Source organism: Eulemur rufifrons, chromosome 10, assembly GCF_041146395.1.
Source record: "Eulemur rufifrons isolate Redbay chromosome 10, OSU_ERuf_1, whole genome shotgun sequence".
Lineage (NCBI taxonomy): Eukaryota > Metazoa > Chordata > Mammalia > Primates > Lemuridae > Eulemur > Eulemur rufifrons.
Genome location: NC_090992.1, coordinates 37,094,098 through 37,121,811, shown reverse-complemented (window position 1 = coordinate 37,121,811; position 27,714 = coordinate 37,094,098). Strand labels below are relative to the sequence as shown.

The window sequence follows — 27,714 nt, the reverse complement described above, 5'->3', positions numbered from 1 at the left end:
CACCCCACCCTGACCAGAAAGTATATTTTACATGTAATTATAACTCTCAAAAACTCTCTTTTTTAAAACTTTCATGCAAATAAATTATCTAACTATTTTAACTGGATTATTCTGTATAATCAACAACCTGGTTTAAAGAAATGGGTGAATGTGTTAGTGCCTTAGTGCATTGTACTGTAAATCCTCTGATATCTATTTCGACTTGACATTTTCTTAAATCTGTTCTGAAATTTATTATATCTGTAAAGTAGTTTTAAGTATCAATTCTGTGTTGTTCTCTAAGGTATACCTTTTGCATAAATCTTTTTTCACATTCATTATATTTGTAAGGTTTCTATCTATTAAAAATTTTCTGATGCTGAGCAATGCTTGAGAAAATATTGGAGGGTTTCTTCAGTGTAAGTTCTCCCATGTCCAATAAGATCTGTGATAGAAGTAAAGGTATGTTCAGTGCTCTACATTATTATTGTTTACTTTCAGCATAAGTACTTTTGTGCATTTTAAGGCTAATGCTTTGGGAAAGCACTTCTATAGTCATTACATTTATCTCACTTTTATCTAGTATGATTTCTTTGATGTTGAGTAAGATGTGAGCAGTTATTAAAGGCTTTGCCACATTCTTTACATTTGTAGGTTTTCTCTCCAGTATGAATTATTTTACGTAGAGTAAGGTATGTGTTCCAGGTAAAGGTTTTGCCACATTCTTATCTGTAGGATTTCTCTCCAGTATGACGTTTTTTTATGTACCTTAAGGTGTGAGCACTGGGTAAAGGTTTTGCCACATTCTTCACATTTGTATGGTTTCTCTCTTGTATGAATTCTTTAACGCAGAGTATGGATTGAGGACTGGGTAAAGGCTTTACCACGTTCTTTACATTTGCATGGTTTCCCTCCTGCATGAATTCTTTTATGTAGAATGAGGTCTGTGCACTGGGTAAAGGCTTTGCCACATTCTTCACATTTCTATGGTTTCTCTCCTGTATGAATTCTTTTATGTTGAGTGAAGTCTGTGCGCCGGCTAAAGGCTTTGCCACATTCTTCACATTGGTATGGTTTCTCTCCTGTATGAATTCTTTTATGTTCAGTAAGATATGAACACCTGGTAAAGGCTTTGCTACATTCCTCACATTTGTACGGTTTCTCTCCTGTGTGAATTCTTTTATGTAGAGTAAGGTTTGAGCACCGGCTAAAGGCTTTGCCACATTCTTCACATTTGTAAGGTTTCTCTCCTGTATGAATTCTTTTATGTTGAATGAAGTCTGTGCCCCGGCTAAAGGCTTTGCTACATTCTTCACATTTGTAGGGTTTCTCTCCTGTATGAATTCTTTTATGTTCAGTAAGATGTGAGCACCGGGTAAAGGCTTTGCTACATTGTTCACATTTGTAGGGTTTCTCTCCTGTATGAATTCTTTTATGTAGAATAAGCTGTGTGCACCGGGTAAAGGCTTTGCCACATTCTTCACATTTGTATGGTTTCTCTCCACTATGAATTCTTTGATGTAGAGTAAGGAATGAGGACTGGGTAAAGGCTTTGCCACATTCTTCACACTTGTAGGGTTTCTCTCCTGTATGAATTCTTTTATGTAGAGTGAGGTCTGTGCACCGTCTAAAGGCTTTGCCACATTCTTCACATTTGTAAGGTTTCTCTCCTGTATGAATTCTTTTATGTCTAGTGAAGTCTGTGCACCAGCTAAAGGCTTTGCCACATTCTTCACATTTGTATGGTTTCTCTCCTGTATGAATTCTTTTATGTTCAGTAAGACGTGAGCCCCTGGTAAAGGCTTTGCTACATTCTTCACATTTGTATGGTTTCTCCCCAGTATGAATTCTTTGATGTAGAGTAAGGCTTGAGGACTGGGTAAAGGCTCTGCCACATTCTTCACACTTGTAGAGTTTCTCTCCAGTATGAATTCTGTTATGTGCAGTAAGTTTTGAGTACCGGTTAAAGGCTTTTCCACATTCTTCACACTTGTAGGGTTTCTCTCCTGTATGAATTTTCCTATGTCCATAAAGTTTTGAGATGTGGTTAAAAGTTTTGCCACATTTATTATGCTTGAAACTTCCCTCTCCTGTATGTCTTTTCTTATGTGTATTTAGGTTTGAAGATTTGGTAAAGACTTTTGTACATTTATTATGTTTGAAGATTTTCCTATGGGTAGTTGACAAACATTGAGTAGGACCATCATAATATACTTTCTGCCTCTTACTCTCACCCGCACACTCCCAGTCTTCTCTTAAGTGTACATTTTCAAGGCCACAGCTTCCATACAGTCTCATTATTGATTTCTGGAATGAGTCTTGTATGCCCTGCTCTGGCAATAGGTCTCGGGTGCAATGGGAAGACAATTCTGAAATAAATGAAAATAACAAAGTATCTCACTAACTAGACTCAGGTGAATATACTTCACAATTTGAATATATAAAACTATACCAAGCGCATTAGCAAGAAAGCACAATAGAATACCACGGTCTTGCTTCCATCACAGATGTATGACCTTAAAAGTATACTTACAAACATGACTTTTTGAGAAATCATAACTGCTAATAGTTCATATCACCCCAGATGAGAATGACACCAAGAACCAAATGGAACTGGAAGGAAAGTCTGTTACATTTACCTACCAAAGCCCTTCCTCTGCGCTGATGTAGAGGAATCACATTAGTAGTAAAATCCCATCTCCTGGACTCCCTTTCAAAAGAGAATGAAACTATTGGCACATATGTCCTTACATCTGGTTTTTTATGGCCTTTCCAAAAGCTGGTTCCTGTCTTCTATGACAACTACATAACTCTCTGGGAATGGTGTGTACATATCAAAAATAAAATTATGCAGTATAATAATGATGGTACAAAAACATTTAATTATGCTACAAAATTTGAAAGACAAAATTAAAAAAGAGCATTACCATATGTTAATTGATATACAATATAAAAAGACATAATTATTGACATCAATATCATAAGGTTGGAGGCAGACGTAAAGATTAAGAATTTTTGTATGCAACTGAAGTTGAGTAGTTATCAGTTCAATGTATGCAGCAACTTCAAAGGATTTTAGGTAATTCTCACAGTGAACATCAGGACAATGTTTACAGAGATACACAAAGGAATATCAGTAGCACACAATGCAGAAGAAAAGGAGAGGAACAAAAGAAAAAATAGTGACAAAAGTTATATAAAACAGTTAATATTAGGGAAATTATAAGTCCTTCCCTTTGAGAAAATTATGTAAATATTTATGTACTAGTATTTCAAGTCAGAAGACACAATTAAATAAAGGGATTAAAAAATCCAACTATATTCTCTCTAAAGAGACTTTACCTCCTATCTTGTGAAAACAACAGACTAAAAGTGGCAGGATATAACAAGATATACCATGAAAACCTTAAGCATATAAGAGCAGTGGAGTTCAAAATTATATTAGGCACATTACATTTGAAGTGGAAAATGTTATAGTTTATAAAATATACTTTAAGCCAAAACTGTCACAAGAGACAAGGACATTTAATATAAAAAGAGGTCATTCACTGAGAACCCATGAAAATAATACATATATATGATATCTATCTTTATCTCACATCAAGGTTCACAAATATATAGAGAAAACATTCACAGAATTGAAGCAAGAAAGGGACAGCAAAATAATAGGATACTTTGATATTCCACTTTCAATAATAATAAAGCCAGTCAAATTAATAATAAGAAAACAGAAGATTTGAAAACACCATAGAGCAGTTAGACCTAACAGATATATAGAGAACACTCTACAGAATAATAATAGAACATACAATCTTCTTGATAGCTCATAAAACATTCTTCCTAAAAATCTACCTGTTTGGCCACAAAACAAGTCTTAACCAATTTTAGAAAATTAAAATTTTACACACTTTAATTTCTGACCAGAATGGAATGAAACTGTAAATAAATAACAGAAGAAACACAGAAAAATTCACAAATATATGAAAATAACACACTTTTGAACACATTCTTTGTTGAGCCCAAGAATACTGAATTATAGAAATGCCCCCTGTATTTCTAGAGACAAGATTTGATTTCAGAAGTCAAATAAGGCTTTGCCTTAAGGAAAAGATAAATGTGTTAGTTCAAGAGCTGCCTCGTCTCAGGAGGGCGTCTTGCTGGTCAGTAGAAGCTGCATCTCAAGGAGACAGCTGTATATTGGGCCTTTGGTTCTCACCTGTTTTGAAAGACAAGGCAGGCCTCCCTTAGGACCAAAGGTTGCCGGTGCTGCTGACAGGTGGACCCCCGGAGATGAGAGCTAATCAGATAGATATGCTATTGCCCAAGCCGGGCCCAGATGGAACCATGCAGTTAAAGTAATTAACACAAAGCACAGCCCATGTTGACTTCTGGGATCATCTCTGTCTCCAAGAACACAATCACCAGAGCCAAGATGTCTCTGTTTGTTGCTAAAGTAATAGTCTTATCATAAAACTTAGAAGTTTGCCCCAAGACGATTTTATAACTCATTGTTCCCCTAGTTAGAGTTAGTTATAGGATCTGTAGTAGCCTTTTAGGAGACTTTGACCCTAAAGCAAACTGCCTGTTAGTATGCAAATCCCGTTGCCCTTGGCAACGGGGAAGCCTGTATGTACCCTATATAATACCTGTGTGGAGTTTCAGTCGGGGAGATATTTGATGCGGGTAAAATATTTCCATCCGGATACCCTCCTTTATCTATTTTCATAAACTTTCACTTTATAAACTATATCTTTGGCTCTGTGTATTATTATCGCCATTACTTTATCTTTTATTTCTGTTTCCTACTATATTTTTCATCCTTTGCGATGACCCCTGCCTGAGAGACCTGACCGGAAGAAAAACCTCTTTGCAGGGAGCGTAGCTAACTCTCTGCAAACTGGCCTAGTCAACTTAGAGACCTGATCAGAGCAAAGAGAAAAGGACCTCTTTGCGGGGAGCGTAGCTAACTCCCCGCAATTCTTGTTCAAGAGAAGACAACTTAATGCTGTGAAGATGTCGATAGTGGTCTACAGATTCAATGCAATTCCTTTCAAATTCTCAATTTAATTTTTTCAGAAATAGAAACAGAAAACCCAAAAATAATATGGAATCTCAAGAGACCACAAAGATCTGAACAATCATCAAACAGAGAAACAATGCTATTGGTACCATACTTCCCCATTTTAAAACATTAAAAAAGCTACAATAGTCAATGAAGTTTTCTACTGGCAAAAATACAGAAAACTGGACGAATGAATCAGAAAGGAACACAAATATAAACTCTTGCATATATTGTAAAATAAAAAGGTATCTTCACATTCATATTTATTTCATCATTATTCACAAAGGCCAGTAGATGAAAGAAACCCAAACTGCCCTTACCAAATGAAAGGATAAATACAATTTGAAATTTAGAAATAATGGATTATTTCTCAGCTTAAAAAAAAAAAAAAACCGATAATCTAATAACAGCCACAGTAGAGATAAACCTTGACCACATTATGCTTAATGAAATGTCAGGCACACTGAGACAGATATCTCAAGATTATACTTGTATGATATTTCTAAACCAGTTACACTCCTAGAAACAGAAGACATGATGTTGTTTGCCAGCAGTTAGGCAATGGGGAAAATGGGTAGTTTTCTCATGCGTACTGAATTTTAGTTTTACAAAATACATACATTCTAGACATATTTTCCATGAAGATGTAGTTAACATGACTGGTGTGAATAATTAAAAGTAATTAAGATTGTAATTTTTGTGATTTTATAGTAATTAAAATAAAATTATCTTAAAGAGATACACACTTATGAGGCTTTTCAAAACTTTCCTACATATTATAAAACTGATTCTTTTTTTAATTTCAAAATATTATGGGAGTAAATCATTTAGACTATATTTATTGCTTTTGCACTGACTGATCAAACTTACAAGTGTGCGCATCCACAGATTGTGTGCACCACAGTCATTAGGTGTGAATTTTCCCAACCCCTTCATCCCCTTCCAACTGTCCAATACCTGCTGATTTTTACTTCCATTTGGTCACATATGTGTGGATCAATTGGTAACAATTTGATAGTGAGTATGTGTGGTACATGTTTTTCCATTCTTGTGATACTTCAAAGAATGGGCTCCAACACAGTCCAGGATAATACAAGGTGTATTATTTAACCACTGATTTTTGAGGCTTAATACTACTCTATGGTATACAAATACCACATTTTATATGTATTTATACATATATTTATATGCATGTATTTATAATTACCAAGGTTGTTTCAACATCTTTGCAATTATAAATTGTGATGTTATAAACATTCAAGTGCAGATGTCTTTATTATAAGATGACGTTTTTTCATGGGGTAGATACCAAGTAGTGCAATTGCCGGATCAAATGGTAGTTCTACTTTTAGCACTTTGATGTGTTTTCATATAACTTTCCATATAGATTATACCAGTTTGTAGTCCCACCAATAGTATATATAAGAGTTCCTATCTCTCTACATCCACACCTACACTTGTTTTGGACTTATTGATAAAAGCCATTCTCACTGGGGTAAAGTGATATCTCACTGTGGTTTTCATTTGCACTTCTCTGATGATTAGACATGTGCACATTTTTTTCATATGTTTGTTGCCCATTAGTACATCTTCTTTTAAAAATTTTCTGTGCATGTCCTTTGCACAACTTTAATGGGGTTGTTTTATTTTTTTCTTACTGATTTTCCTGAGTTATATATAAATTCTAGTTATTAGCAATTTATTGGATATATAGCATGCAAATATTTTCTCCCATTCTCTAGGTTGTCTATTTGCTCTAGTTATACTTTCATTGGCTGTTCAGAAGCTTTCTAGTCTGATCAGGTCCCACTTACTTATTTTTGTTGTTTCTGTGATAGTTTTGGGGGTCTTCCTCATAAATTCTTTGCCTAGGATGAAGTCTGTAAGAGTATTTTCAACATTTTCTGCTAGGATTCTTACAGTTTCACGACATAGGTTTAAGTCTTTTATCCACTGTGAGTTGATTTTTGTGAGAGATGAGAGGTGTGGATCCTGTTTCAGTCTTCTACATGTGGCTATCCAATTTTCACTGGACCATTTATTGAATAGGGATTCCTTCTCCAGTGTATGTTCTTGTCTGCTATCACATGGCTATATGAGGATGGTTTTCAGTCTGGGTTCTCAGATCTCTTCCATTGATCTGTGTCCTGTTCTTGTGACAGTACCATGCTGTTTTGGTTACTATATCCTTGCACTATAGCTTAAAGTCTGGTAAATGGATGCCTCCCAATTTGTTCATTTTCCTTAAGGTTGCTTTTAGTATATGGGGTCTTCTCCTGTTCCATATGAAGCATAGAATTACTTTCTCTCAATCTATAAAAATGATGTTAATATTTTAACAGGGATTGTATTGAATCTATAGATTATTTTTGGTAGTATAGACATTTTAACCATGTTGATACTGCCTATCTATGAGCATGGTGTGCTTTTCCATATGTTTGTATCCTCTTCTGATTCCTTCCTCTGTGTTTTGTAATTCTCCCTATAGAAGTCCTTCACCTCCTTAGTTAGATATATTCCTAAGTATTTCATTTACTCTGTTGCTATTATGAAAGGTGTGAGTCTTTGATTTGGTTCTCAGTTTCACAGTTGTTGGTCCATGTGAAGGCTATTGATTTTGTAACCTGAGACTCTGCTGAACGTATTATTCAACTCCAGTGGTTTCTTGTCAGAATCTCTGGGGTTTTCTAAGATCATGTAATCTGTAAAGAGCAATAGTTTGACCTCTTCTGCCCCGATTGTGATGCCCTTGATTTCCTTCTCTTGCCTGATTGCTCTGGATAAGACTTTCAGTACTATGTTGAATAGAACTTATAATAGAGGGAAATATTTTCTGGTTCTAAGCAGGAATTCTTTCAATTTTTCCCTGTTCACTATGAGATTGGATGGGAGTTTGTCATATATGGGCTTTATCATTTTGAGGTAAGTTGCCTCAATGCCTATTTTCTTAAGCATTCTTATACAAAAGAGGGCTAAATTTTGTCAAATGCTTTTTCTATGTATCTTAAGAGTATCATATGGTCTTTGTTTTTATTTCCCTTTCATGTATGTAATTAGATTAATAGATTTGCATATGTTCAACCAAGCTTGCATCTCTTGAAAGAAGCCCACTTGATCATAATGGATTACTTTTTGAAGACCAGCTGAATTCCATTTTCTAGGAATTTATTGAGAAATTTTATATCCATTTTCATAAGGAATATTTGTCTGTATTTTTTTTCTTTTTGTTCGGTCCTTTTCTGGCTTTGGTATCAAGGCAATGTTGGTTTTGTAAAATGTGTTGGGGAGGATTTCTTCCTTCTCAATGTTGTACAATAATTTCTGCAGGATAGGTTCCAGTACTTATTTTTAAGTATGGTAGAATTCAGGAAGGAAGCAATGTGGTTCAGGACTTTATTGTTAAGGAAGGTTATTTATTACTGCTCCAATACCAGTCCTGATATTGGTCTGTTCAGGAATTGTATATCATCCTGAATGAGCCTAGGGAGGCTGGGTGTTTCTAAGAATTTGTCCATTTCCTCCACGTTTTCAAGTTTATGTGCATAGAGAATTTCAGAATATTCAAAGATGATATTTTGTATTTCTGTGGAATCAGTTGTAATTTCTCTTTTTCATTCCAAATTGAGCTTATTAGAGTCCTATCTTTTCTGCTTCTGGTTAATCTCATAAAAGGCAGGTCAATTTTGTTTATCTATTCAAAAACCAACTTTCTGCTTCATTAATCTTCTGTATAGTTTCTTGGTTATCAATTTCATTTAGTTCTGTTGTGATCTTGGCTATATTCTTTCTCCTGCTGAGTTTGAGATTGGTTTGCTCATCCTTTTTCAGTTCTTTCAGTTGATTCATTAGATTGTGGATTTGTTACCTTTCTGTCTTTTGGATATAGGGATTTATGACTATGAATTTTCCTCTGAGGATGCTTTAGCTGTTTTCACAGATTTTGATACCTTGTGTCCCATTATTATTTAGTTGAAAGAATATTTTCTTTTGCATCATAATTTCCTCCATGACCTGCCAATCATTCAGCAGTAGGTTGTTTAGTCTTCATGACTTTGTGTAGAGATAAGTGTTTCTGTTGTTGTTGATTTCTAATTTTATTCTAGTGTGGTCTGAAAAAAATGTATCGTATAATTTGTATTCTTTAAATTTTGGGGGACATTTTTTATGGCTTAAGACATGATCAATCTTAGAGAATGTCCTCTGAGCTGATGAGATGAAAGTATTATTTGGTGTTCTTTGGATAGAATGTTCTGTAACTGTCTGGTAGGCCCATATGTTCTGGAGTTTTATTTAAGTCCCTTGTCTTTTTGTTTATTTTCTGTTTGGAGGAGCTGTATAGTTCTGTCAGCAGGGTGTTGAAGTCCCTGGCATTATGGTTGTTTTATCTATGGTCTTGTTTAGGTCAAGTAGATTTTGGGGTATGAATCTGTGTGCTCCTGTATTTGGTGCATAATAAATATTTTAGATTGTTATACCTTCTTGAGAATTATTCCTTTTATCACTATATAATGGCCATCTTTCTCTTTCATTACTTTTGTTGATTTGAAGACGACGTTATCTGATATGAGAACTGTTACTCCAGCTTTCTTTGGGTTTCTATTAGCACAGAATGTTGTCCTTTGACCTTCAGTCTGTATGAGTCCTTGTAGGTTAGATATGTTTCCTGAAGATAGCAGATACTTGCCTTCTGTATATTTATGTATTCAGCTAGCGTATGTCTCTTCACTAGGTAGTTAAAACCATTCACATTTATTGAAATATTTGATTAATGTGGTGGATTTCTGGTCAGCCTGTTGAGTTGAATGTTGTTGGTTTGTTTTATCTCTTAAGCCAGTGGGCTTCTACCTTAGCGTTTGGGTGATTTCATGTTGTTAAGTGTTTATCATGCTGATCTATGAATAATGAAGTTCTGAGTACTCCCTTCAGCGAAGGTCTTGTCTTGACAAATTCCCTCAGTGTTCACATGTTTGAGAAAGACTTTATTTTCACCTAAAGTGAAACTTAATTTTCGAAAACACAAACATCTAGGCTGGGCATTATTCTGTTTGAGAAGACCCAATAGGGCCCCAATCCCTTTTGACTTATAGGTCCCAGTTAAAAGATCTGCAGTTAGTCTAATGGGGTTTCCTTTGTAAGTTACCTGTTCCTTTCACCTTATGGCTCTTAGGAGTATCTCTTTCATGTTTATTTTGGCCAGTCTCATGACAATGTGTTGTGATGTTTTTGTCTCTTGATTTGTACCTGCATATGTAGAGTTGTAGCAAGGACAGGAAATTTTTCCTCAATTTTCCCCCCCAATTTATCCAACCCTTGTTTATTTTCTTCTTCACCCTCAGGAGTCCCTAAGATTCCTATCTTAGGCCTCTTTACATGATCCAATGTATCTTATAGGCTTTGCCTATTCCTCTTATTTCTCTGTTCTATCTCTGTGATTGACTTGTTTAATTGAAAGGTGTTGTCTTCAAGTTCTGAGTTTCTTTGTTCTGCCTGATGTAACCTGTTCTTAAGGCATTCCACTGTGATCAGTAATTCCTTGAATGAATTTTTCCTTTCTAGAAACTCTGTTTGATTTTTCTTTACCAATTCGATTTCTTTTGTAAATTTTTCATTCTTTTTTTGCATAGTTTTTGTGGTTTCTTTGTGTTGGATTTCCATTTTATCTTGAATTTCATGAAGCTTCCTTCCTATCAATGTTTGACATACTTCATATGTCCTTTCAATATTCTGTTTTTGGTTGGTACCCATTGCGAGGGAGCTTGTGTTCCCATTTGGGGGTGATGCTTCACTCTGATTCTTCATACATCCAGAATCTATTCACTGGTTCCTTCTCATCTGGAGCAGACTTTGCTTCTTTTTTTTTTATTTTATTTCAGCTTATTATGGGGGTACAAAAGTTCAGGTTATATATATTGCCCATGCTCTCCCAGCCCCCCAAGTCTGAGCTTCAAGCGTGTTCATTCCACAGACAGTGCACATCGCACTCATCATGTAGGTATACACCCATCCCCTCACCCTGCCCCCCACCTCTGTCCGATACCCAATTGGTGTTATTCCCAAATGTGCACTTAGGTGATGATCAGGGAAACCAATTTGTTGGTGAGTACATGTGGTGCTTATTTTTCCATTCTTGGGATACTTCACTTAATAGAATGGGTTCCAACTCTCTCCAGGAGAACAAAAGAGATTCTGTATTACCATTATTTCTTATAGCTGAGTAATACACCATGGTATACATATACCACAGTTTATTAATCCATTCATGAATTGGCAGGCCTTTGGGTTGTTTCCACATCTTTGCAATTGTGAATTATGCTGCTATAAATATTCAGGTGCAGGTGTCTTTTTTATAGAATGACTTTTGTTCTTTTGGGTAGATGCCCAATAATGGGATTGCTGGATCAAATGGTAGGTCTACTTGAATCTGTTTAAGGTATCTCCATATCGCTTTCCACAGGGGTTGCACTAGTTTTCAGTCCCACCAGCAGTGTATGAGTGTTCCTGTGTCTCCACAATCACACCAACATGTATTGTTTTGGGACTCTTTGAAAAAGGCAATTCTCACTGGAGTTAAGTGATATCTCATTGTGGTTTCTATTTGCATTTTCCTGATGATTAGAGATGTTGAGCATTTTTTCATATGTTTGTTAGCCATTCGCACAAAAATCAAATCACGATGGACAACAGACTTAAACCTTAGGTGTGAAACCATTAGAATTCTAGAAGAAAATGTAGGAAAGACTCTTACAGACATTGGCCTAGGCAAAGAATTTATGAATAAGACCCCCTAAGGCAATCACAGCAACAAGAAAAATAAATAAATGGGACCTCATTAAATTAAAAAGCTTCTGCACAGCCACAGAAACAGTCCCGAGAGTAAACAGACAACCTACAGAATGGGAAAAAATTTTCGCATACTACACATGGGATAAAGGGCTGATAACAAGAATCTATTTAGAATTCAGTAAAATCAGTAAGAAAAAATCAAACAACCCTATCAAAAGGTGGGCAAAGGACATGAATAGAAATTTTTCAAAAGAAGATATAAGAATGGCTAACACACATACAAAAAAATGCTCAACATCTCTAATCATCAGGGAAATGCAGACTTTGCTTCTTTATTTTGGATTTTCTTTTGTTTAGATAATGATATGCACAGTTTATTCTCTGAGTCAGTTGGTGCTTGTGAGTGAGAATCAACTACACTCTCTATGATAGAGTAAATGTTGTAACAGGCATGTGAGTTTTATCTCCCTGTCAGTAGGTGGTGTTTGCAGGAAGGAAGAAAGTAAACTATTGTTTTTGGATCCTGAGACCAGCTCTAGTTCCTCAGGAGAAGCCTTCCAATGCCCCAGGTGGTGGGTGGGGGCCCTGAAACCTCCATGTAAGTCATTTATTTACTACCATAGAAGAGGCAGGTGGGGAATTAGGCTGGGTGAGGTTAGGTTGGATTATGCTGTCCTCCAGATCGACAAATCCTGGTCACAGATATGTATGAGTTAAAGGTCCATTCCATGCCTCTGGGTCCAGAAGTGGCTGAAGTGACCCCATTCAACAATAGTGTCTTCTCTCTACACTCAGGAAACTCTGCCAGGCGGACACTTCCCCTTGGGGAATACTGGCACCTCAAGGAACTTTTGGATCAAGCTGAACTCTCTATTAAATTGAGTGGTGTTTGGGGCAGCTGCTCTAATTCAGACAGAGGCACCAGATGTATTTAGTTACCATGGGAACCAGTACTTATGCAAATTGATTCTCCCTGGTTCGGCAAAATTCAATATGGCAGTTCTCCAGGGGAGGTTTGGAGGGGGAACATTGATAGACCAGTGTTTTCCTTTTCTCCTCCGCACCCTCCCAATGGACACGGCGATTCATTCACTGATTTTGAAACGGGGACCCTTCCCCAATGCTTCTCTTCCTGTTGACTGTGCTGTCAGCAGGTGCATGCACCAAGCTCCTGTCAATGAGAAGATCACAAGCTGAGGCCACACTGCTGTACCTAGGTGAAAATGCACCTGTGGCACTGAGAGCTGAGCATCTCAGCACAGAGAATTCCAGCATCAGCTATGATGGTGATAAGGGGCCATGGTCTTCCTGTAGCACTCTCAGGAAGAGTGAGTGCCAGGCCACCCTCCTCTCTGAGTTGCAGCACCAGCTACACTTTCCAAGGCAGGCTTGGCTGGTAGTTTGCACCCCATTGCCGAAGGCATGCTCAGTCACTCAATGCAGCTTTGGCTGGAAGTGTGCTACCCGTTGACCAAGGCAGGCTTAATCTCTCAGTGCAAGGTGCTTTGTCAGTTGCTATGGGGTGAGTGTGGTCACACACCTATGAGAACCTTAAGATAAAATTACTTCCTGGGATGCCTGGAGTGTATCAGGTGCAGAGGAGGGGGTGTCCAGGTGCAGTGATGCTGGCTGTCTTGTTGCTCATAGCACACTCCCATTGGATGAGAGACATGCATCCTATTGCATGCCTTAGGCACCTGGGTGGGGGAGGTCAAAATCCCTTACTTTTTCCCTGGGCTCCAGAAGTCCTGTGATTTTGTTTGGGACGGTTGCTACCTTTTATTCTCCTCTCTTCTCAGCAGCTCAGTACCTGCTGTTAGTGTCCCGGACTCTACTTGTTTCAGACCCTATGGTCCACTGCTGACCAGGAATCATCCTCCACTCCCTTCTGTTGAATTCTCAACTCTTCTACTTGAACGGTCCCACAAGCCTTGATTCTTGTCAGCCATCTTGAAGTCTCCTTACATGATTATTTCTCTTGCACAAATATAATATACATTCGTCAATAAAGAGCTGCTGAAATTACAATTTTTATGACTACTCACCCAGTCAAGATAAAAAAATTATAGACCACAAACCAAGAAAACAAATAAGTAAGTTTGAAACAAACTAGACATAATTTTTACTCATACAGGCAAGCAAACACATAGAGAATTATTTTAGCAATGGATAAATCACTAATTCCTATTTGAATAGTAAATCATACTGTGTTAAAGTGAGCAGAGTTGAACATTGTCACACAAAACTACAATGTATAAGTAAAAACAAAGATAAAATTAACTGAACTTATCACAAGATTTCAGGGAATGCAGAGGATTTACAAAACCTGTCCCACAGCAACAAAAAACATAATCTCCAGGAATCAATGCTTTAGAAATGGAGATATTTGCAGTATCTGAAAAACATTAAAAATAATCATCTGAAACATCCCCTACAAGCAAAAACAAAACACAGACAACAAAATCTGCAAAATGATGCCTGAAGAAACTGAGATATTAATAGACATAAAAACTATAACAAGAACCCAACACAAATTACAGAGCTAAAGAATACAATAACTGAGTTGAAAAATTCACTAGAGAAGCACAAAAGCACACTTAATGAAGCAGAAGAATCAGAAAGTTGAAGATATTTCATTTATAAATATTGAGTCATGGAAGCAAAATTTTAAAAGTGATACAACTGAAGGTGGAGTATGGGACTTATTGGACACAATCAGGTGGACCAATATATTTAAGAAAGATTCCTAGAAGAAGAATATAGTGGTAAAATGGCAGAAAGATTATTTGGAGAATAAGGCAGCTGAGAATTTTCTAAATTCCAGAGTGATAAAAAAAAATACTACCAACTAAGAAGGCTTCCTCTGGGAAATATTGTTTCAAAAACAAGAGAAAAAATTAAAGGTTTTCCAAATTAAGGAAAAGTCAATGGTGTTCATCACCACTGGAATAGGCCAGAAGAAAGGTAAAGGGAGTCCACTGTGATGAAAAATAAAATGATGTTGAGTAGCATTATAAACACTTAAAAACATAAAGCTCTGTGTTAAAGATAAATCTATAAACAGATATAGAATTCTATATGATCATGATGATTCATAAGCCCTCATTATAATTCTATAGAATTAAAAAAACTGATAGCATAAATATGTAAAAATCTGTTCTCATATATACAATATAAAAGGTATAATTTGTGACATTAATAAGAGCATGTGGCACTTTAAGATGTGTAGGTTTTTTATTCACTTGAAGTGAAGCTGTTACGAGATTAAGATATATTGTTATAACATAGAGATTTTTTAGGTAGTCTCCATTTCCTAATGTGGTCACAAACAGAATGCCTGTAGAAGGTATGCAAAAGCAAATGGGAAAGCAATCAAAACATGTCACTTCAAAATCCAGGAAACAAAAATAAAGAGAATAAGACAGGCAATGAGGAACAATGTATCTACAGGGCACATGGGAAAGAATTAAAAATTTTCAATGGTAACTTCGTGTCCTTTAGAAGTTACTTTAAATATAAGTGGTTTAAACTCTCTAATGAAAAATAAGATGACTTTATGGATAAAAAAAAAAAACAGCACCCTACAATATGCCACCTATGAAAGCCTTCCTTTATCTCTGAAAAGTCAAATTGGTTGAAAGTAATTGTAAAAATAAATGTATGTAAATAAGTAGAGGAGAATATTGTGGCCATAATTAAAGAAAATACTCTTTAAGTCAAAAACCATCAGAAGAGACAAAGACTGTTATAATATAATGATAAAATGGCTCATTTAACAGAAATCTATAGCACAGAATATGCATAGATGATATGCATGCAATGCACATATTTTATCATAGATATTTTTAAATATATGTTATATACATCAGGGCTTCTAAATATATTAAGCAAATATGAACAAAAGTGTGGACAGAAGTGTTGCAAGAAACACCTAGCAACACACTAATTATAGGAGACTGCAAGACCTCACTTTCAATAATGAATACAACAATCTGATAGACGATCAATAAGAAACAGATAATGGGAAAAACATTATAGACCAGTTAGATGTGACTGACATTTACAGAGGTCTTCAGTGAAAAGTAGCTGAATACACAATAGTTTCAATCAGACATGGCAAATGCTGTTAGGACACTTAAGTTTTATCAACTGGAAGAAGCCTAAAAACATACAATATATATTTTTTGGCAAAAATGAAGTGGACCTATAAATCAAAAGCAAAAGATAAACTGGCTAATACAAAAATATGTCAAAATTAAGCACACTCTTAAATGTATTCATGCTCAATGGTCAGATGATTTAAAATTATTCAGATGTCAACAGTACCCACAGTGATATACAAATTTAATGCAATGTCGGCCGGGCGCGGTGGCTCACGCCTGTAATCCTAGCACTCTGGGAGGCCGAGGTGGGCGGATCGTTTGAGCTCAGGAGTTCGAGACCAGCCTGAGCAAGAGCGAGACCCCATCTCTACTAAAAATAGAAAGAAATTATATGGACAGCTAAAAATATATATAGAAAAAATTAGCCAGGCATGGTGGTGCATGCCTGTAGTCCCAGCTACTTGGGAGGCTGAGGCAGGAGGATCGCTTGAGCCCAGGAGTTTGAGGTTGCTGTGAGCTAGGCTGATGCCACGGCACTCACTCTAGCCCGGGCAACAGAGTGAGACTCTGTCTCAAAAAAAAAAAAAAAAAAATGCAATGTCCATAACGTTCCAATCATACTTGATCTGGAGATATATAAAAGAGTTTGAACCCATTATACTACGTGAAGTATCCCAAGAATGGAAAAATAAGCACCACATGTACTCACCATCAAATTGGTTTCACTGATCATCACCTAAGAGCACATTCAGGAATAACATTGATTGGATGTCGTGCAAATGTGGGGGGTGGGGGGAGGGGATGGGTGTATACCTACATAATGAGTGTGATGGACATTGTCTGGGGAATGGACATGCTTGAATCTCTGACTCGGGAGTGGGGGGGTAGGAGGCATGGGCAATATATATAACCTAAACTTTTGTACCCCCGTAATAAGCTGAAAAAAATTAAAAAAAAATAAAATAAATTCTAAAATGTACTGGAACAGTAAATAGCCAGACTGTTTCAGAAAATAAAAAGAAAGAGACATTGAACTTCTTGATTTGAAAACAAATCTTCAGGAATAAAAACAACATGCTCTATCACCATTGTTTCCTATAGCTGACTAGTACTTCATGGTACATATATACCACATTTTATTAATCCATTCATGTATTCATGGGTACTTGGGTTGGAAACCATTCTACTAAGTGAAGTATCCCAAGAATGGAAAAATAAGCACCAAATGTACTCACCATTAAATTGATTTCACTGATCATCACCTAAGAACACATTCGGGAATAACATTGATCAGGTGTCAGGCAGATGTGGGTGGGGGAGGGGATGGGTGTTACACACATAATGAGTGCGATGCGCACTGTCTAGGAAATGGACACGTTTGAAGCTCTGACTGGGGTGGGGGAGAGGGGAGCATGGGTAATATACATAACCTAAAATTTTGTACCCCCATAATAAGCTGAAATTAAAAAAAAAATACATGTATAAAACTCTTAGAAGAAAATAAAAGGGAAAGATCATGATATTGGTCCTGGCAGTGTTTTAGTAGATGTAACATCAAATGCATAAGCAATAAAAATTAAGAAAAGAAAAATGGGATTGCATCAAGCTTCAAAATTTCTGCACAAAGAAAAGACCCAGTGGAGTAAAAATGTCTCCTACAAAATGGGTAAAAATAGATGCAAATCACATATTGGATAGGAGCTAACATCATAATACACAAACAATGACTAAAATTCAACAACAAAAAGTGGATAGCTTGATTGAAAAATGGACAGTGGATTGATGTGGCATTTCTGCAAAGAAATACAAATGGACAAACAGAATTTGAAAGGATCCTGAAAATTGTTAATCTTTTGAAAAATGCAAAGCAAAGTCACAATGAGATAATCACCTCACATCCATTACATTGAGAACTTTTAAATAAATAAATACATATACAAATACATACATACATACATATGGTGAGAATGTAGAGAAATTGAAATGCTGTCGTGTTATTCAGAAACTTTGATTCTAAAATTATAAAAAAATGAAATAGAACAGATCAGAATTTAAAAATATATAAGGAGACTAAACTCAGCAATCTGGTGGGAGGGGAAGGATCCACTTGTATTTTTCCAAAGAACAATAAAGCTTTGGTGGCCACCCATGGAAAATTACATTTATCTGAATTTGGGGACTTAAATAGAAGGTCATTAAACCCTAGTGGAACCATAGATCTTGGAGGGTCATTTTGAATATTCGGGCTCTCATTCAGGTGCCAAAATTAAGGACCCGTTGTCCTGACTACAGACTACATCATGGGTCAACCAACTTGGATACACAGAGTCTCTAACTGTTCCCTATGACAAAGTTGCAGTGGTGCTGCTCATCCAGAGACTTTGGGAGAGACACACCTATCTGAAGCCATGGAGGCAGATCTGAATAATTTGGTCTTACTGTCATCTGAAAAGCAGACCTGTGACTCCGCTAGAGCTGTCTCAACTACAGTCCATGGCCAGTTCTTTCACTGCATAGATCCACACAGTGACCTGAAGGGAAACTTCCAAGGTACTCATTGGGAGCCACACCCATCCACACATCTGGTATCAGCCCCACCACGTGCAGACTCAACTGCACAAACATACCCTACTATGTGACATAGAGATCAAAATCCTGAAGACAACCAGCTTACCCAGAAACAAGAGAGGATTGAAAACCACCCAAGCCCTTCAGAACTAGCCCACCAAATGCAGACTCCACTGCAGAGCAAGGGGCAGCCTTGTGACCTAGCTACAGCAATCTTCTTTGAAAACCCAGTGGACATACCTTTGGCCCAAGTACCGAAAAGGAAACATCTTTACCTTCCAAAACCACTTTATAAAAACTGGAAAAGGTATTTAATCCTTCACATGCACAGATACCAATATAAGGATAATGTGCAACCACTCTTAATGCTTCTATTTTATGATATTACTACAAGACCTAAGTAGAAAAACTAGGCAAAAACATGACAAGAATCCACTCAAATTAGACAGGAAAAAGTAAAAATAACACTGTTTGCAAATGGCATTATCTTATATATCAAAAACCATAAAGAAGACAGGAAGAAAACACTTATAAAGTAATAAAACCACTCAGTTAAGTCACAGGCTATAAAATTTACATTCAAACATCAGTTGTTTTTCTACACACTAATAAACTATCCAATAAAAAAAGAAAAACACTCTCATTTACAATAACATCAAGAAAATAGATTGCTAAGAAATAAATTTAACCAAAGTGGCAAAAAAAAAAAACCCCAAACATTTACACTGAGTACATAAGATATTAGTAAAATAAATTGAAGATGACATGAGTAAATAGAAAGATATTATCCAAAACAATGTATAGATTCAATGCACTCCCTATCAAAATTCCAGGGGCATTACTCACAGTATTAACAAATAAATCCTAACATTTGTATGATATCTCACGTACCTTTGATGAGCCAGAACAATATTGAAAAAGAAGAAAAAAGGTTCTGGCATCACACTTTCTGATTTCAAACTATATTTCGAGGTGATAGTAATAAAAACAAAATATGCACATAAAACCAACACAAAAAACAATGGAACAGAATGGAGAGCTCAGAAATAAACCGAAGTATATAAGGTCAACTAAGCTTTATCTAAGGCTCTAGCAATGCACAATACAGAAAGTATGATCTCTTCAATGTTTGGTGTAGGAAAACTGATACCCACAAACAAATGAATAAAAGTAGGCTATTTTTTCTTACATGATATTCAAAAACTAACTCCAAATGTAATAAAGATTTAAATGGGAGACATAAAATTCTTTTATGAAGGTAACATGAAGAATAACTCCGCATCACAAAACATCATACAAACACAAATCAAAATTATCGTAAGGTATCACCTCACAACTGTTAAAATGGCTAGTGTCCAAAAGAAGATACATAATAGGTGCTGGCAAAGTGTGCAGAAAAGCAATCCTTGTACACTGTTATTGATTGTAAACTGGTAGTGTCATTCATAGAGATTTGTTTAAAAATGTAAATAACAGAACTGCCTTATCATTCATCAATTCTACTTCTGAGTATAATCAAAGATGTAAAATGAGTATCTCAAGAATATTCTGCATTCCCGTGTATACTGCAGCAATACTTACAATGTATACAATAAATATACTCAGTTATGCAATTCTTATTTGTGGAAAAATTTACCAGTTAACACACACACAAATATATATACATACATACACACATATATGTGAATGACAATTTCGTGATAGTACTAAATAGGGAAAAATTATGGAATATAAGTATCAAAATATAATGTATCAATTGGGAGTATAAATATATTCAGCAATTTGAAGCACTCAAAGGGACAGTATATTTAAGAATTCTATGAGGTGAGTAGGGAAAATAAACTATAATATAGTTTGGGAATCTGGGTACAATAAAGTTGAAATTTTACTCTTATTTTATACTAGAAAAAAGAATATACGTAATAAAAGAAAAAGGATATTTCAAAGTGAAATAACATTAGATGTTCTTATGTTTAGGAAGAGGCTACACATTTGTATAAAATTAGTGAGTCTGAATTTCTATAGGATTGCCTCTGAAACCTTAGAATTGGAAATCATGATGCAGAAAATATGAAACATCTGTCCCTAGTGTTTCTAGCATTACTGAAGGAAATCACAATATCTCCACTATTCCGTTTTACACATTTCAAAAATGAGGCAACAAAAGGAACTTCAAAAATGGAGCTGGGTATGGTGGATCACAACTATAATCCCAGCACTTTGGGAAGCCAAGGAAGGAGGATCAGTTGAGGTCAGGATCTTGAAACCAGCCCCAGCAACATAATGAGACTTCATTTTAACAAGTAATAATAATAATAATAATAATAATAGGAATAAATCAGCTGGCCATGGTGGCTCATGCCCATAGTCCTAGGTACTTGGAAAATTGAGGTAGTAGGATCCCTGGGGCCCAGAAGTTTCAGTTTGCAGAGAGCTATGATCAACCACTATACTCCAGAGGGGGCAGCAGAGCAAAATGCTGTCAAAAGATGCTTTAATGTAGAGGTCCTCAAAACATGTACAGATAATCCCATATCTCCCCAAACAATAGAAGTGTTTACAGATAATGTAGTCCCTTATAAGCCATGACAAGAAGTTTGGCTCTCACTGAATTCTAAGGAAGATCACTACAGGGGTAGAGTTCTTAGAGAGTTTAAGAGCATGTGACAGAAGATGTCCTTCTGTAAGAGAAAGAGAAACATACACAGGCTTCTCAAAAAACATTTCCAATAGAACGGAGCATTCCAAACCACGTTTTTATATCTGCTTTTCTCCTTGAGCTTTGGATTTTTAACATTTGTTATCTGCTTTACTTAATCTCACCTACCTGTATATTTAGCTGTTGTTTCCTCTTTCTTCATAATCCAGGGCTCTATCCTTTGCTCCAGACATGTGATCAGCTCTGGCTTTGAGACAGCAAGACCTGTTTTATTAGAAAGAATTCACATGACTCTTGCTGAAGACTCTCCAATTACTAACCTTATAAGTACTATACTTGTAGACAGATTATAGAAGGTTCTAGAAAATTGTTTTCTAAAATATTGTTTTCTCACAGACTCTGTAGAATGATAAGAAATTATTTCAAATTTATGGCTCCAGAGCACCAATAATGACTAGCACCAAATAAAAAGTGAGTGGTGGAAATTGTATTCTAAGGTGCAGGCAACAATTATATACCCTGATTTCTAGAGGAACCACTAATCTAGAGTGAAGTATACAAATCAGCTCAAGAAAGGAAAAGGTTCATGATAAGATGAAACATCTAGTGATTTTATTTTCTACACCAAAATCCTTCAAATTTTCCTCAAAAGCAGGGATATAAAATTAATTCATGTAAAGTACAAACTTCCAAGAAACAATCTACAAAAATAAAATAATGCCCTTAGTGTGGAATAGGAATTGTGTATTGAAGTGATCCTCACCAAGGGAGACCAGGTTTCCGTAGTTCTCTAACATCACATCCCTATACAAATTGCGCTGGGCATTGTCAAGGCATGCCCACTCCTCTGGAGAGAATTCTATAGCCACATCCCTGAATGTCAGCAGTTCCTGAAAAAAGACACATATTTCCCAAGTTGCCAAGGAGAGAGTTCTTAATTTGACTACAAGGAAAATCAAAGTTATGAGAACTGTTTCTGACATATGGGTGACCGGGAATTATCCAATAAGATATTTTTTTAGCACAGTGATATTCTTGAACATATCCTCTAATTCTCAGGAATGAAGATCATATAACATGTATGAAACTAGTGTGCATATGATACTGTTTTTCATGATAAAGTATTTAATATAAAATTAAAGGCCTCAACACAGCAATATAAATTTGTGCTATATTTACATCATATGAAATAAGTTGTGCATATTTCTCACATAGAGAAACAGTGAGTTATAAGGTATCACCCAATTTTCACGTGTACAATAATGAACTGGAGATCTTGTTAAAATACAGATTCTAATTCGGGAGATCTGGGGTGGCGTCTGAGTCTCTGCATTTCACAGAATATAACTAGTGAAGCCAGTGCTTCTGGCATAAGGAGAGTATTTTGTCAACACTCAGTAACTGGTAGACTTTCAATTTATCTCACTTCATCTGACCAGAAGACAAAGATAAGAGCCTTCATTTTTCAAAGCAAGCTGTAAAAAGAAAGCGGAGCTTTCAGTGTAAATCTGATGGTTCGTGCACATCAGTCAGTAAATCTCCAAAAGACACTTAATAGTAAAGAAAAAACAATTAACTTTACATTGGATGAATCTGTCAGAGAGCACCTTAACCAAGTGAATGAAATTAACATCAACTGTAGTGGGACAAATTGGTATTAGGCACCATTGCACAGAGGATAAAAAATCACTGCTGGGATGGTAGTGCCCAACAATATGTAACCATGAAGAATCATCAGTTTTATGCAAAGTTCAAGTTATAGATATTTCCCATGTTTTGTAATCTTTAATAATGTATGTAAATACTTTTGCATTATACAGAGCAAGTCTTCTATTTTTTATTTTTCCTTAATTTTCTTGTTATCCTATGCAATCAATGCTATCCTCTTTCTGCATTTTCCAAATACTATTTCACATACAGCTGATGAAAACATCCAGATCAAACCTTTTGTTTTTAGGGAGGAAGGATTTTCCAGTGTTCCTTGACTATCATAAGAAGAAATGAAAAAAAATTGTAGTGGAAAAAAACTCATTAGGCATAAACATCAGAAGTAAAGAAGTAAAGGTTTACAAGTTCTAAAAATTGAAGTTCTGCATGACATTCCAGGAGGAATAGTGGACACAGCCCCTAACCTGGGACACACTTACCTGAAAACCAGCCATTTCTCCTTCTCCTTCTCTTACTCTGAAATTTCTTTTCAGGTGAGACTATGTAGAACAATTAGAATTACATCTTGAGACTATGCCCTGAAAGGAGTCAGCACAATCTCTTCACCTGTTTACACAGCATCCACAAGCAGGAGGACCACAAAATGCAGAAAAGGCTACACTCACTTGTTCTTAGTCACAGGAAACAGTCAGGTATGATGTCTCCTCATGGAGACTAAAATGTGAGGTTCTCCTGTCTTTCCCTTGGTGACCTCCCCCTGCCACATGTGCCAGGACTTTCTGCTACAGCAGTGGGAATCTGGACCACACTGATCTGCCCCTACCAAACCCAAAACAGCAGGCCCTGTGATTTCTCTCTGGAACAAAGTCTAAACTCAATCTCATGAATGTATTCAGGAGTTCTAATGCTTGACCCTGGTATCAAATTAAAATTATTTGGGGCACAATTAAAACCACATATCGGATGTTCCCTCCCAGCCCAATAGACAGGTGATGGTGTTTCTTTCAAGCTAGCCAGGTGATCCTAATTGAAAAGTTGGGCTGAGAGGCAATTACTTAAAAATTGTCTCTGAACCATCAATGTGAATATAAATCATGTGGTATTGTGGGCCTCACTCTAAGAAATGTGATCTGCTGGTGTGGAAGGGGTACATTAATTGGCTTCTTTGTCAAGTCCCCTTTTAGTGCTGAAGTTGCTCAACCTAGACCCATTATTAGTAGCACTCAGCTAGAGACAGTGAGCACAGCATACAGAATGTCTTATGCCCAACACTCATCACCACACAGATACTTAGTTTCCAAAGTGAAGACCAGCATAATGCAATGTCTACTGAGCATGTACTCTGTGCTCATAAGAATGGTACGCTGCACTGGGAAGAAGGTTTTACATTGTGTGACTTAATTCTTATCATACCACAAAAGGTGAGTACTAAAAAGGTGAGTACAGAAAAATTTAGATGTGGTGCCAGCCTTTCTATTCTTCTTCTCACACAACTATAATAGGATTCAAGAATGGAAGCTATATAGTATAAAATACAGACAGAATTATATCCTGAATTGTTTCAGAAGTTACCCAAGCCTGTAGGAACATACACATGAGAGAACTGAGGAAGACAGACACTGTGAGTATATAAGAGGCATGGGTGAGAAAAGGCCTTTCTTCACTGTCTGGTTGGAAATTTGAGCACATTAGAAAATGTGCAAATATATAACATGGGCATTAAGATAGAGCAGCCACCACAAACTCCTATGGCAGAGGCAATAAGTAAGAGCACATTACTGAAGGGGTCACAGCAAGAGAGCCTCAACAGAGGGGGCACATCACAGGAGAATTGATGAACCACAGAAAGGCCACTGGAAGGTGTTGACAGTGTGCATGACTGCATAGAAGAGACCACTGAGTATGGAAGCCAGTGTTATTCAGACACAAAAGTGGTAGTATATGAAGACTGGGTAATGGAGAGGCTGGCAGATGGCCACACAGTGGTTGTGGGCCATGATGGTGAGGAAAAGAAACTACATACACATAACAAATGTCCTAGAAGATCTGAGTTGTACACCCATCCACTGAGAGGGCCCTGTTTTCAGTGATAGGGTTAATGCAGGCATTGGAGGCAGTGATAGAAATATAACACATACTCATAATGCACAAATTCCTCAGGAATACCTGAGGAACCTGTGAAGGTTCTGGTTGACAGGGGTGACAATGATGATGAAAAGATTCCCGAACAGGTTGCCAAGTACATCATAGGAATAGCATGGAGTGCAAGAAGCTCAGTTTCCAGCCTTTAGCAAAGCCCATGAAGAGTAACTGAGAAATCATGGTGGAATTGACCATTTACTAGAAATTGTAGTTGACTGGGAAGGCAGAGAGATAAAAAGTAGGAAACATACAATGATAAAATCCACTTCATATATTTTCTTGAAAGTTTTTATTTCTGTCTTACACAATTGGTTTCTGTGTATAGGTCTACTATTGGTCTTTTGATTTGCATAACCACACCTGAGTTGATAATATATCAAACTGCTAAGGATAAAGTATTTCAATTAGTTATCTGAGCAAGACCTACAGAAGTGTAATTCACTGACATCTATCATATTCAGCCTATGATATTTATTGTTTTCATGAAGACTGAATTACTTGATATATGTAAAATCCCTGTAAGGGAGTAAATTTCAGTAACAGTTAAATTTTATTAGGAGTTGGACAACACATGCAGCCTGGATATTGATATGTAGCAGAGATCTAACAATTGCCTTCATTGGGTGGTCTGTTGTTATCAGCAACAGTCATGTCTTAACATTTCTCTTCTTAGAATATGTGCAGATATTGAGATTAATAGTTTCTACACCTTTATAACACTTGACAATGGCATACCAGCCAAGCATGAGATCGGTAAAGCATATTGTCTTGAGTGGCACAAGTTCAGACATAACCAGCTCCATGTATGTTTGTGTCTTTCCGCAAGTCCAGACTTTTACTGATGCTATTTTAATTATAAAAGCCAGGAGTTACATGGAGTTTCCAAAAAGAAAATTCTCTTTAGTACAACTGGCTCTCTCAGTAGTCAGAGGTGCACCTGGTACACAGGTGCAAGTGAATCCACAAGTCTGTCAATATTGCAAGTCATACGTAGTACACTTAATCAATATATAAATGTTATAGATTAAAATTTTCATATCCAACAAAGTAACATTTAACATCAAGAGAAAGAGGACATGAAAAGGAGTTAATGAACCACTCAAAGGAGAGCAACATGGACAAGAAGAGTATCTTGGGCTGATCTGCATGATCATCAACATCTTTCAAGGCAGAGTCCTTGACTTAGGCATGCCTTTGGCAGAAAATGCCAGGTGCTGACCACGAGTGACAGCAAGATGGTGTCTATAGAGATGGCCTCACCTAGCTGGTGAAGCCCTGCTCTTTTTATGGCCCTTAAGTCCTCTGATGAGGACTGGTAGTAAAGGGTTACGTCCTTATCTGGTTGAGTGTAGTCTCTGAACATCTGGTCCCTGTTGACATCATGCCCTTTGATATACTAGATGGAGTCTTTTTCTTAGATTGGTGCAAAAATAATTGCGGTTTTGGACCATGAATTTTCAGTCATTATAACACATCTTTATTAATCAAAATAGTAACCATTATAATCAACACATTTTGCCATGAGGAATAAGTTTATTTTTTCCTGTAGTGTAAAAAGCTGTGCTTTGGGATTCCACAAACTCTTGGAATGTATTTTCTGCATCCTGCTGGTTGTGGGAGCGTTTTCCCTGCAAAAAGTTGTTGAGATGCTTGAAGAGGTGGTAGTCAATTGTCAAAAAGTTAGGTGAATATGGCAGATGAGACAAAACTTCGTAGCCCAATTCATTCAACTTTTGAAATGTTGCTTGTGCGATGTGTGGTTGGGTGTTGTAATGCAGAAGAATTGGGCCCTTTCGGTTGAGCAGTGCTGGCTGCAGGCATTGCAGTTTTTGGTGCCTCTCATCAATTTGCTGAGCATACTTCTCAGATGTAATGGTTTCACTGGGATTCAGAGAGCTACGGTGGATCAGACTGGCAGCAGACCACCAAACAGTGACCATGACCATATTTTGGTGCAAGTTTGGCTTTGGGAAGGGCTTTGGAGCTTCTTCTCAATCCAACCACTGAGCTGTTTGTAGCCAGTTGTTGTATCAAATCCACTTTTCATCTCACATCACAATCCGATCGAGAAATGGTTCGCTGTTATTACATACAAGAGAAGACGACACTTCAAAATGACAATTTTTTTATTTTCAGTCAGCTCATGAGGCACCCACTTATTGAGCTTTTTCACATTTCCAATTTGCTTCAAATGCCAAAAACAACCATAGAATGGTCCATGTTGAGGTCTTTGGCAACTTCTCCTGTAGTTGTAAGAGGATCACCTTCGATGATTGCTCTCAATCGGTTGTTGTCAACTTCCGATGGCCAGACACTGCGCTCTTTGTCTTCAGGGCTCTCAGCTCCTTTGCACAATTTCTTGAATCACCACTGCACTGTAGGTTCATTACCAGTTCCTGGGCCAAATGAGTAGTTGATGTTGCCAATTGTCTCTGCTCTTTTACGACCCATATTGAACTCGAATTTGCTTTTTGTCTAACATCATTTCCATAACGTAAAATAAATATGAAAAAATAAATAAATAAAAATAAAATAAATATCAAATAAACAGCGAGTAACAAGTCATTAGCAAAAACACAAAAAGTGAGAAATGCTCATTAAAATGATGTATAACGTATCCACATTTACTTAAGAATGTATTCCAATATCAAACAGAAAGTTTCAACAATGCTAAAACCACAATTACTTTTGCACCAACCTTTAATAAGATGGAGTCACTTACGTCAAGGGTGCTCTATGCTCTATGACAT

The 27,714-nt window shown here is 36.6% G+C and overlaps 1 protein-coding gene and 1 pseudogene across 1 annotated transcript; one reads left to right on the top strand and one right to left on the bottom strand.

Annotated features, from left to right (window-relative positions):
* LOC138393008 (centromere-associated protein E-like) overlaps positions 1-27,714 on the top strand; it is a 262,162-nt pseudogene that overhangs the window by 186,387 nt on the left and 48,061 nt on the right.
* On the bottom strand, positions 622-26,904 carry LOC138393265 (zinc finger protein 678-like). Its single transcript, XM_069484451.1, is given in 3 exon segments — positions 622-659; positions 912-1,999; positions 26,546-26,904. Coding segments are annotated over 3 exon segments (1,485 nt in total).